The 12,385-nt window shown below is 41.0% G+C and overlaps 1 protein-coding gene across 1 annotated transcript in view; it reads left to right on the top strand.

Moving 5' to 3' along the window:
* LOC143767591 (uncharacterized) overlaps positions 1 to 3,145 on the top strand; it is a 31,348-nt gene extending 28,203 nt beyond the window's left edge. Inside the window, exon 7 of the mRNA XM_077256006.1 lies at positions 379 to 3,145. Coding sequence (XP_077112121.1) covers positions 379 to 2,072 — 1,694 coding nt within the window. The 3' untranslated portion in view covers positions 2,073 to 3,145. The remainder of the gene's footprint in view (positions 1 to 378) is intronic.
* The last annotated feature ends 9,240 nt before the right edge of the window (positions 3,146 to 12,385 follow it).

Below are 12,385 nucleotides of genomic sequence, written 5' to 3'. Positions count from 1 at the left end.
ACGGATGTTGCTGGATGGGGTTATGGAAGCCATGTTACTTTTCAACAGCCAATGGAAACTTCTGTTTTTCTATTGACAAATGATGCACCTCAGTGGGGACTTTTTTTTTGAGAGATGAGTAGAATTTTTTTATTGGTATTCTTTTCACCTTCATAATATTGTTTGGTGGCTTTTTCTCCATATTTGTGAGGCAGAATGAACAAACAGTTGATCACCACGCTCTACTGGTTCATGCTATGCGTTTTTTTTAATAGACTGTGAACTGCCATTGTCTTGTAAATTCAAATTTTTTTTACATAACTTGCCATTTTTACAGATAGTTTAAGTAGATTCAATGATATTTTATTCAAAAATAATAATTGGTTTTATTCTTGGCAGATGACTGTGCCAGAAGATCAGAGGGACAGCTGACATCTTCAATTTTTAAATCGGATGATTTTGAGATCACACAAGATTCTGTTGAAGAGAATGCCATTACTACAGATATACCATCATCCATTCACAGCAAAGATCTGTCATCTGATCCTTTGAAACAGGTTCTGTCTTCTGATTCATTACCCACGACTAAGGAAAATCAAACTCACAAAATATGCATTAAAAAACTAACTGCTCCTAAAGCAAATAACCAATTTTCACGTTCAGAACATGGAAAAAATTTTCCCCTCAAAAAGTGTCTTCTTAAACATCAAAAAATTCACACAGCAGAGAATAGATTTTCTTGCACCTTTTGTAGGAAATGTTTTAGCCAGAAATCAAATCTTGTTAGTCACAAGAGAACTCACACAGGGGAGAAACCATTTTCATGTTCAGAATGTGGAAAATGTTTTACAGAGAAATCAGGTTTTAACAGACATCGGAGAATTCACACAGGGGAGAAGCTTTACGCATGTTCAGAATGTCTGAAATGTTTTAGCCGGAAAGATCATCTTGATAGCCACCAGAGAACCCACACAGGGGAGAAGCCTTTTTCATGTTTAGAATGTGGGAAATGTTTCATAAATAAAGCAACTCTTGTTACACATCATAGAACTCACACAGGGGAGAAGCCATTTTCATGTTCTGAATGTGGAAAATGTTTTGTGAAGAAATCATCTCTTCTTAGTCACCAGAGCAGTCACACAGGGGAGAAGCCTTTTTCCTGTTCAGAATGTGGGAAACATTTTAGACAGAAATGTAATCTTGTTATACACCAAATAACTCACACAGGGGAGAAGGGTTTTTCATGTCTAGAATGTGGGAAATGTTTTAACCGGAAAGTGAATCTTGATAGCCATCAGAGAACCCACACAGGGGAGAAGCCTTTTTCATGTTCAGAATGTGGGAAATGTTTTAACTGGAAATCAGATGTCATTATACACCAAAGAACCCACACCGGGGAGAAGCCTTTTTCATGTTCAGAATGTAAGAAATGTTTTAACCGAAAAGCGGTTCTTGATAGCCACAAGAGAACCCACACTGGGGAGAAGCGGTTTTCATGTTCAGAATGTGGGAAATGTTTTAACTGGAAATCACTTCTTGATAATCACCAAAGAATCCACACAGGGGAGAAGCCTTTTTTATGTTCAGAATGTGGGAAATGTTTTAACCGGAAAGCGCATCTTGATGGCCACCAGAGAACCCACACAGGAGAGAAGCCTTTTCCATGTTCAGAATGTGGGAAATGTTTTAACCGGAAAGTGCATCTTGACAGACACCAGAGAACCCACACAGGGGAGAAGCCATTCGCATGTTTAGAATGTGGGAAATGTTTTAACCAGAAATCAGATTTTGTTAAGCACCAGAGAATTCATACAGGGGAGAAGCCTTTTTCCTGTTCAGAATGTGGAAAATATTTTAACCGGAAAGCACATCTTGATAGACACCAGATAACCCACACAGGGGAAAAGCCATTCTCATGTTCAGAATGTGGGAACTGTTTTAACCAGAGATCAAGTTTTGTTAAGCACCAGAGAACTCATACAGGGAAGAAACCTTTTTTCTGTTCAGAATGTGGAAAATATTTTGTGAAGAAATCATCTCTTCTTAGTCACCAGAGCAGTCACACAGGGGAAAAGCCTTTTTCATGTTCTTAATGTGGAAAATGTTTTACTTGGAAATCAACACTTTAAAGGGAACCTGCCACCAGCAAAAAGCTATTAACCTGCAGATAGGGGCGTAATCTGCAGGTTAAATTGTATTACTAACTTGATTAGCACCTGCAGATAGCCAAACACTGCTGGGAGAAAATGAACTTTATACTCCTTGGCAGCCTTCGGTTTTAGTCAAAGGGACGTCTTATTCACCACTCTGAGGCTGTGACCGTGCCCCCTGGCCTGACTGACACTGGCTCTGCATTGGGGCCGGCGACCAGTGTCGGAGTGTGGTTATAGCCACTGCTCTGTGTACTCAGAGCGGTGACTGAACTGGCGCTGCCCCTCTGACTGAAGCCGAATGCTGCCAGTGAGAATAAAGTTAATTTTTTCCCAGAAGGTTTCAGCTGCATGCAGGTGCTGGGCAGGTTAGTAATCAGGCTTGAGAAAGGGAAAGGTCCCCCAAAACGTCACCGCAGGTGCATTGCTTTTCTCATCTTTCAGTATCTCTGCTTTCCTGCTCAAACTATGAAAGTGCAAGTCTGCAAAGAGATCACCCACACCCAGGATATGTCTGGAAGTCAGAAACTTACTCAACCTCATGCCACAGTCTTGATGGTTTGTTAACAGTGGTGAATGTACTGAACAGTTTTTTCTATTACATATATATATATATATATATATATATATATATATATATATATATATATATATATATATATATATATATAATGGGGAAAATAAGTATTTGATTTCCTGTATTTACCTCAGGGTAGAAGTTAACGACATATAGAGAGCACCTGTGCTATGTGGTACATATATAATGCTGTGACCCACAGGAAGTTGGTGCACTTTACACCAGACACCAGATAGACATGAGGTTGTACAACGCTGGTCAGCTGATATCCATGCTATTGACGCAGACAGATTATTCAGGATCCCAGGATAGTTGGGGGAAAAACTTTGATATGGACAAATGGACAACCTCTTCATAACCATTTCACCAATTTTATGTTTTGCTGCAATTATGCTTTTCGATGGACAATTCAATAAACCACTACATTTTTTATAAGAAACATCGTGACATTTTCTTTAGAATATCGCAACTGGTAAAGAGTCCTAAATAAATATACAAAATAAGTATCTTTAACATTGGCGACCCAGCTATTCCTGATTTTTTTTGTGCTATTTTGAGTGGATTTCCTTCTACTTGCACATGGGGGAAGAGAGAAGAGCTTTGTTAAATGTCTGTTGTCCAAGTGTCAGGAATTCCACTTTTTCGAGTCATAAGGATCAGACAGAATCTACGAGTGAGGACTAATGCTATGTGCACACTTTGCGGCGTCCTCTGCGGGTTCTCCGGCAGCGGAATTGATAAATCTGCAGGGCAATACCGATGCGGTTATCCCTGCAGATTTATCGCGGTTTGTTTTGCAGTTTCCGCTGCGGGATTACTCCTATACTATTGATGTTGCATAGGCAGCAATATGCAGCATCAATAGTAAAGTTAAAAATAATAAAAATTGGTTATATACTCACCCTCTGATGTCCCGATCTCCTCGGCACTGCACGCGGCGGCCGGTTCCAAAGATGCTGTGCGAGAAGGACCTTCGTGACGTCACGGTCATGTGACCGCGACGTCATCTCAGGCCCTGCTCGCACAGCAACTAAGACCGGACGGCCGCGTGCAGCGCTGAGAGGTGAGTATAGCATTTTTTATTTTAATTCTTTTTTTTACACACAAATATGGTTCCCAGGGCCTGGAGGAGAGTCTCCTCTCCTCCACCCCGGGTACCATCTGCACATTATCCGCTTACTTCCCGCATCGTGGGCACAGCCCCATGCGGGAAGTAAGCGGTTCAATGCAGTCCTATGTGTGCAGAATCGCTGCGATTCTGCACAAAGAAGTGACATGCTGCGGGTTGTAAGCCGCTGCGTTTCTGCGCGGTTTTTCCCGCAGCATGTGCACAGCGGTTTGCGGTTTCCATAGGGTTTACATGTAAATGTAAACGCAATGGAAACTGCTGCGGACCCGCAGCATCAAAATCGCCGCGGATCCGCGGCAAAACCCGCAAAGTGTGAACATGGCCTAAGAGGTGTCAGATGGATTGACAAGTACGAGATGGACTACAAGTGCCAGATATGCTGAAGGTAGACATGCTCATGACCAGAGATCAACGTAGTCTAACAAAGGAAATACAAACAGATATTTCAAGGTAAGAAAAATGGATGTAATTACTTATTTTTCTAAGCAAAGTAGACTGTGATTTATGTCTTTAGACGCGTCTAACTTAGAAGCTTTATGGCTCACCTTATATGCAGAAAGTGAAATGGAAAATCTAAAGTTAGATTCTAAGCTTGTTTCCCTTAATAGACAAATTGAATACTATTTTACAGTTGGTTGACATATTTCACAAGTTTGTGTCAGAGAAATCCAAAAATGACTGTGTAGAAATAGTGTCTAATGATACTAGTGATGTTACCGAGATCGACTGTAATGTGGAGATTGAATAAAATGTGAGACACGTGTCTAACAGCTACTGAAGGTGACCTTGTGTCTGATGATGTAAAAAAATGGAGGAAATGTGGGAGGAGACATGAGAACTGACGTAGATAACGTACGAGGGACAGATGTACAAAGGTCACTAAAAATAGAAGATAACTCAGAGGCCCATCTCCAAATTAACCCCTTAATCCCATATGACGTACTATCCCGTCAAGGTGACCTGGGACTTAATTCCCAGTGACGGGATAGTGCGTCATAGCGATCGGCCGCGCTCACGGGGGGAGCGCGGCCGATGGCGGCCGGGTGTCAGCTGCCTATCACAGCTGACATCCGGCACTATCTGCCAGGAGCAGTCACGGACCGCCCCCGGCACATTAACCCCCATCACACCGCGATCAAACATGATCGCGGTGTACCTGCGGTACAGGGAAGCATCGTGCAGGGAGAGGGCTCCCTGCGGGCTTCCCTGAGACGATCGGTACAAGGGAATGTACTCACCTTGTACCGAGCGTCTCCTCCCTGCAGGCCCCGGATCCAAAATGGCCACGGGGCTGCATCCGGGTCCTGCAGAAAGTACTTCCGGGTGCCGTGTAGGCGCTGGTAAGCCTGCGGCGATGTGAGTGAGATCGCCGATCTGATAGTTTGCATAGCACTGTATCAGATCGGCGATCTCTGTGATGTCCCCCCTGGGACAAAGTAAAACAGTTTAAAAAAAAAATTCCACGTGTGTGGAAAAAAAAAAAAAAAATCCTAAATAAAGAAGAAAAAAAAAATATTATTCCCATAAATACATTTCTTTATCTAAAAAAAACAAAAAAAACAATAAAAGTACACATATTTAGTATCGCCGCTCCGTAACGACCCAACCTATAAAACTGTCCCACTAGTTAACCCCTTCAGTGAACACCGTAAGAAAAAAAAACCGAGCCAAAAAACAACGCTTTATTATCATACCGCCGAACAAAAAGTGAAATAACACGCGATCAAAAAGACGGATATAAATAACCATGGTACCGCTGAAAACGTCATCTTGTCCCGCAAAAAACGAGCCGCCATATAGCATCATAACCAAAAAAATAAAAAAGTTATAGTCCTCAGAATAAAGCGATGCCAAAATAATTATTTTTTCTATAAAATAGCTTTTATCGTATAAAAGCGCCAAAACATAAAAAAATGATATAAATGAGATTTTGCTGTAATCATACTGACCTGACGAATAAAACTGCTTTATCAATTTTACCAAACGTGGAACGGTATAAACGCCTCCCCCAAAAGAAATTCATGAATAGCTGTTTTTTGGTCATTCTGCCTCACAAAAATCGGAATAAAAAGTGATCAAAAACTGTCACATGTCCGAAAATGTTACCAATAAAAACATCAACTCGTCCCGCAAAAAACAAGACCTCACATGACTCTGTGGACCAAAATACGGAAAAATTATAGGTCTCAAAATGTGGAGACGCAAAAACGTTTTTGCTATAAAAAGCGTCTTTTAGTGTGTGACAGCTGCCAATCATAAAAATACGATATAAAAAACACTATAAAAGTAAATCAAACCCCCCTTCATCACCCCCTTAGTTAGGGAAAAATCATAAAATTAAAAAAATGTATTTATTTCCTTTTTCCCGTTAGGGTTAGGGTTAGGGCTAGGGTTGGGGCTAGGGTTGGAGCTAAAGTTAGGGTTGGGGCTAAAGTTAGGGTTAGGGTTGGGGATAAAGTTAGGGTTAGGGTTGGGGCTAAAGTTAGGGTTAGGGTTTGGATTACATTTACGGTTGGGATTAGGGTTGGGATTAGAGTTAGGGGTGTGTCAGGGTTAAGGTTGTGGTTAGAGTTACAGTTGGGATTAGGGTTAGGGGTGTGTTTGGATTAGTTTCAGGTAGAATTGGGGAGTTTCCACTGTTCAGGCACATCAGGGGCTCTCCAAACGCGACATGGCGTCCGATCTCAATTCCAGACAATTCTGCGTTGAAAAAGTAAAACAGTGCTCCTTCCCTTCCGAGCTCTTCCGTGCGCCCAAACAGGGGTTTACCCCAACATATGGGGCATCAGCGTACTCGGGACAAATTGGACAACTTTTGTGGTCCAAGTTCTCTTGTTATCTCTGGGAAAATAAAAATTTGGGGGGCTAAAAATCATTTTTGTGGGAAAAAAGGATTTTTTATTTTCACGGCACTGCGTTGTAAACTGTAGTGAAACACTTGGGGGTTCAAAGTTCTCACAACACATCTAGATAAGTTCCTTGGGAGGTCTAGTTTCCAATATGGGGTCACTTGTGGGGGGGTTGTACTGTTTGGGTACATCAAGGGCTCTGCAAATGCAACGTGACGCCTGCAGACCAATCCATCTAAGTCTGCATTCCAAATGGCGCTCCTTCCCTTCCGAGCTCTGCCATGCGCCCAAACAGTGGTTCCCCCCCACATATGGGGTATCAGCTTACTCAGGACAAATTGGACAACAACTTTTGGAGTCCAATTTATCCTGTTACCCTTGTGAAAATACAAAACTGGGGGCTAAAAAATCATTTTTCTGAAAAAAAAAAAGAATTTTTATTTTCACGGCTCTGCGTTATAAACTGTAGTGAAACACTTGGGGGTTCAAAGCTCTCAAAACACATCAAGATAAGTTCCTTAGGGGGTCTACTTTCCAAAATGGTGTCACTTGTGGGGGGTTTTAATGTTTAGGCATCAGGGGCTCTCCAAACGCGACATGGCGTCCCATCTCAATTCCAGTCAATTTTGCATTGAAAAGTCGAATGGTGCTCCTTCCCTTCCGAGCTCTGCCATGCACCCAAACAATGGTTTACACCCACATATGGGGTATCAGCGTACTCAGGACAAATTGCACAACAACATTTGTGGTCCAATTTCTTCTCTTACCCTTGAGAAAATAAAAAATTGGGGGCGAAAAGATTTGTGTGAAAAAAATATGATTTTTTATTTTTACGGCTCTGCATTATAAACTTCTGTGAAGCACTTGGTGGGTCAAAGTGCTCACCACACATCTAGATAAGTTCCTTAAGGGGTCTAGTTTCCAAAATGGTGTCACTTGTGGGGGGTTTCAATGTTTAGGCACACCAGGGGCTCTCCAAACGCAACATGGCGTCCCATCTCAATTCCAGTCAATTTTGCATTGAAAAGTCAAATGGCGCTCCTTCGCTTCCGAGCTCTGTCATGTGCCCAAAAAGTGGTTTACCCCCACATATGGGGTATCGGCGTACTCAGGACAAATTGTACAACATCTTTTGGGGTCCATTTTCTCCTGTTACCCTTGGTAAAATAAAACAAATTGGAGCTGAAATAAATTTTGTGTGAAAAAAAGTTAAATGTTCATTTTTATTTAAACATTCCAAAAATTCCTGTGAAACACGTGAAGGGTTAATAAACTTCTTGAATGTGGTTTTGAGCACCTTGAGGGGTGCAGTTTTTAGAATGGTGTCACACTTGGGTATTTTCTATCATATAGACCCCTCAAAATGACTTCAAATGAGATGTGGTCCCTAAAAAAAAAATGGTGTTGTAAAAATGAGAAATTGCTGGTCAACTTTTAACCCTTTTAACTCCCTAACAAAAAAAAATTTTGGTTCCAAAATTGTGCTGATGTAAAGTAGACATGTGGGAAATGTTACTTATTAAGTATTCTGCGTGACGTATCTCTGTGATTTAAGGGCATAAAAATTAAAAGTTGGAAAATTGTGAAATTTTCAAAATTTTTCCAAATTTCCATTTTTTTCACAAATAAACACAAGTTATATCGAATAAATTTTACCACTAATATGAAGTACAATATCTCACGTGAAAACAATGTCAAAATCGCCAAGATCCGTTGAAGCGTTCCAGAATTATAACCTCATAAAGGGACAGTGGTCAGAATTGTTAAAAATTGGCCCGGTCATTAACGTGTAAACCACCCTCAGGGCTTAAGGGGTGAAAGTTAGAGAAAATTTGTTAAAATTATGCAAAATCATTCCTGCATATGATAAAAAAATCCATGAGTGCAGAAATTCAGAGATATTTGACAGTTTTGCCGATAACTGATTTAACTAATCAAAATCAGTTGTTTAAAATGTGACTTCCTGTAACTTTTTCTAGACTCTTAACATTAAAAATGTCTTGTGATAACAACTCACCTGAAGGATTAAATGACACAGACAGATTAAAAATTCTCATTTTCTGTGGATTAAATGAAAATTATCCAGATATTGATAGTCTTCAAAAATTAAGGATTGGTCGGAAAGAATGTACCTTAACATTCATGTCTATATTTGAACGGTTGTACAAAACTCTCATTAACCCCTTCACCCCAAAGCCTGTTTTCACCTAAGTGACACGGCCAATTTTTACAATTCTGACCACTGTCACTTTATGAGGTCATAACTCTGAAACGCTTCAATGGATCCTGGTGATTCTGACATTGTTTTCTCGTGACATATTGTACTTTATGATAGTGGTAAAACTTCTTCGATATGACTTGCATTTATTTGTGAAAAAAACAGAAATTTGTCGAAAATTATGAAAATTTAGCAATTTTCAAATTTTTCGTTTTTATGCCCTTAAATTAGAGAGTTATATAACACAACATAGTTAATAAACAACATTTCCCACATGTCTGCTTTACATCAGCACAATTTTGGAAACATAATTTTTTTTTGTTAGGGAGTTATAAGGGTTAAAAGTTGACCAGCGATTTCTCATTTTTGCAACAAAATTTGCAAAACCATTTTTTTTACGGACCACCTCACACTTGAAGTGACTTTGAGGGGTCTATATGACAGAAAATGCCCAAAAGTGACACCATTCTAAAAACTGCACCCCTGAAGGTACTCAAAACCACATTCAAAAAGTTTATTAACCCTTCAGGTGCTTCAAAGGAATTTTTGGAATGTTTTAAAAAAATTGAACATTTAACTTTTTTTTCACAAAATTTTTACTTCAGATCCAATTTGTTTTATTTTACCAAGGGTAACAGGAGAAATTGGACCAAAAAAGTCGTTGTACAATTTGTCCTGAGTACGCCGATACCCCACATGTTGGGGTAAACCATTGATTGGGCACATGGCAGAGCTCGGAAGGGAAGGAGCGCCATTTGACTTTTCAATGCAAAATTGGCTGGAATTGAGATCGGAACCCATGTCGTGTTTGGAGAGCCCCTGACGTGCCTAAACAGTGGAAACCCCCACAAGTGACACCATTTTGGAAAGTAGACCCTCTAAGGAACTAATCTAGATGTGTGGTGAGCACTTTGAACCTCCAAGTGCTTCACAGAAGTTTATAATGTAGAGCCGTAAAAAAAAATTAATATTAATTTTCACAAAAAATGATCTTTTTGCCCCAAATTTTTTATTTTCCCAAGGGTAGCAGGATAAATTGGACCCCAAAAGTTGTTGTGCAATTTGTCCTGAGTACGCTGATACTTCATATATGGGGATAAACCACTGTTTGGGCGCATGGCAGAGCTCGGAAGGGAAGGAGCGCCATTTGACTTTTCAATGCAAAATTGGCTGGAATTGAGATCGGAACCCATGTCGTGTTTGGAGAGCCCCTGATGTGCCTAAACAGTGGAAACCCCCACAAGTGACACCATTTTGGAAAGAAGACCCCCTAAGGAACTTATCTAGATGTGTGGTGAGCACTTTTAACCCCCAATTGTTTCACTAAAGTTTAGAATGTAGCGCTGTGAAAATTTAAAAATCTTTTTTTCTTTACACAAAATGATGTTTTAGCCCGCAATTTTTTTCCCCAATGGTAACAGGAGAAATTTGACCACAAAAGTTATTGTCCAATTTGTCCTGAGTACGCTGATACCCCATACATTGGGGGGAACCACTGTTTGGGCGCACGGCAGAGCTCGGAAGGGAAGGAGCGCCGTTTGAAATGCAGACTTAGATGGATTGGTCTGCAGGTGTCATGTTGCATTTGCAGAGCCCCTGATGTACCTAAACAGTAGAAACCCCCCACAAGTGACCCCATATTGGAAACTAGACCCCCCACGGAACTTATCTAGATGTGTTGTGAGAACTTTGAACCAACAAGTGTTTCACTACAGTTTATCACGCAGAGCCGTGAAAATAAAAAATATTTTTTTTTCCACGAAAATTATATTTTAGCCCCCACGTTTTTATTTTCCCAAGGGTAACAGGAGAAATTGGACAACAAAAGTTGTTGTCCAATTTGTCCTGAGTACGCTGATACCCCATATATGGGGGGGAACCACTGTTTGTGCGCACGGCAGAGCTCGGAAGGGAAGGAGCGCCGTTTGAAATGCAGACTTAGATGGATTGGTCTGCAGGTGTCATGTTGCATTTGCAGAGCCTCTGATGTACCTAAACAGTAGAAACCCCCCACAAGTGACCCCATATTGGAAACTAGACCCCCCACGGAACTTATCTAGATGTGTTGTGAGAACTTTGAACTAACAAGTGTTTCACTACAGTTTATCACGCAGAGCCGTGAAAATAAAAAATATTTTTTTTTACACAAAAATTATATTTTAGCCCCCACGTTTTTATTTTCCCAAGGGTAACAGGAGAAATTGGACAACAAAAGTTGTTGTCCAACTTGTCCTGAGAACGCTGATACCCCATATGTTGGGGGGAACCACTGTTTGGGCGCACAGGAGAACTCGGAAGGGAAGGAGCACTGTTTTAGTTTTTCAAAGCAGAATTGGCTGGAATTGAGATCGGACGCCATGTTGCGTTTGAATAGCCCCCGATGTGCCTAAACAGTGAAAACTCCCCATTTCTAACTGAAACCCTAACACCAGCCCTAACCCTAGCCCTAACCCCAACCCTAACCCTAGCCCTAACCCTAGCGTTACTTTCACACTAGCGTTTTTTTGCATACGTCGCAATGCGTCGTTTTGGCGAAAAAACGCATCCTGCAAAGTCATCTGCAGGATGCGTTTTTTCCCCATAGACTAACATTAGCGACGTATTGACACACGTCGCAAGCGTCGTGCGACGGTTGCGTCGTGTTGTGGCGGACCGCCGGCAGCAAAAAACGTTACATGTAACTTTTTTTGTGCCGAAGGTCCACCATTTCCGACCGCGCATGCGCGGCTGGAACTCCACCCCCACCTCCCCGCACCTCACAATGGGGCAGCGGATGCGTGGAAAAACAGCATCCGCTGCCCCCGTTGTGCGGCGCTTGCACAGTATGCGTCGGTATGTCGGGCCGACACAGCGCGACGGCCCCGTACCGACGCTAGTGTGAAAGTAGCCTAACGGGAAAATGGAAATAAATATATTTTTTTTAATTTTATTATTTTTCCCTAACTAAGGGGGTGATGAAGGGGGATTTGATTTACTTTTATAGCGTTTTTTGGGCGGATTTTTATGGTTGGCAGCCGTCACACACTAAAAGACGCTTTTTATTGCAAAAAATAGTTTTTGCATCACCACATTTTGAGAGCTATAATTTTTCCATATTTTGGTCCACAGAGTCATGTGAGATCTTTTTTTTTGCGGGACGAGTTGACGTTTTTATTGGTACCATTTTCGGGTACATGACATTTTTTGATCGCTTTTTATTCCGATTTTTGTGAGGCGGAATGAACAAAAACCAGCAATTCCTGAAATTCTTTTAGGGGGGGCGTTTATACCGTTCCGCGTTTGGTAAAAAGGATAAAGCAGTTTTATTCTTCGGGTCAGTACGATTACAGCGATACCTCATTTATGTAATTTTTTTTATGTTTTGGCGCTTTTACACAATAAAAACTATTTTATATAAAAAAAATAATTGTTTTTGCATCGCTTTATTCTGAGGACTATAACTTTTTTATTTTTCTGCTGATGATGCTGTATGGCGGCTTTTTT

This window comes from Ranitomeya variabilis, chromosome 4, assembly GCF_051348905.1.
Source record: "Ranitomeya variabilis isolate aRanVar5 chromosome 4, aRanVar5.hap1, whole genome shotgun sequence".
NCBI classification, from domain to species: domain Eukaryota; kingdom Metazoa; phylum Chordata; class Amphibia; order Anura; family Dendrobatidae; genus Ranitomeya; species Ranitomeya variabilis.
This window is presented reverse-complemented; position numbering and strand designations above follow the sequence as displayed.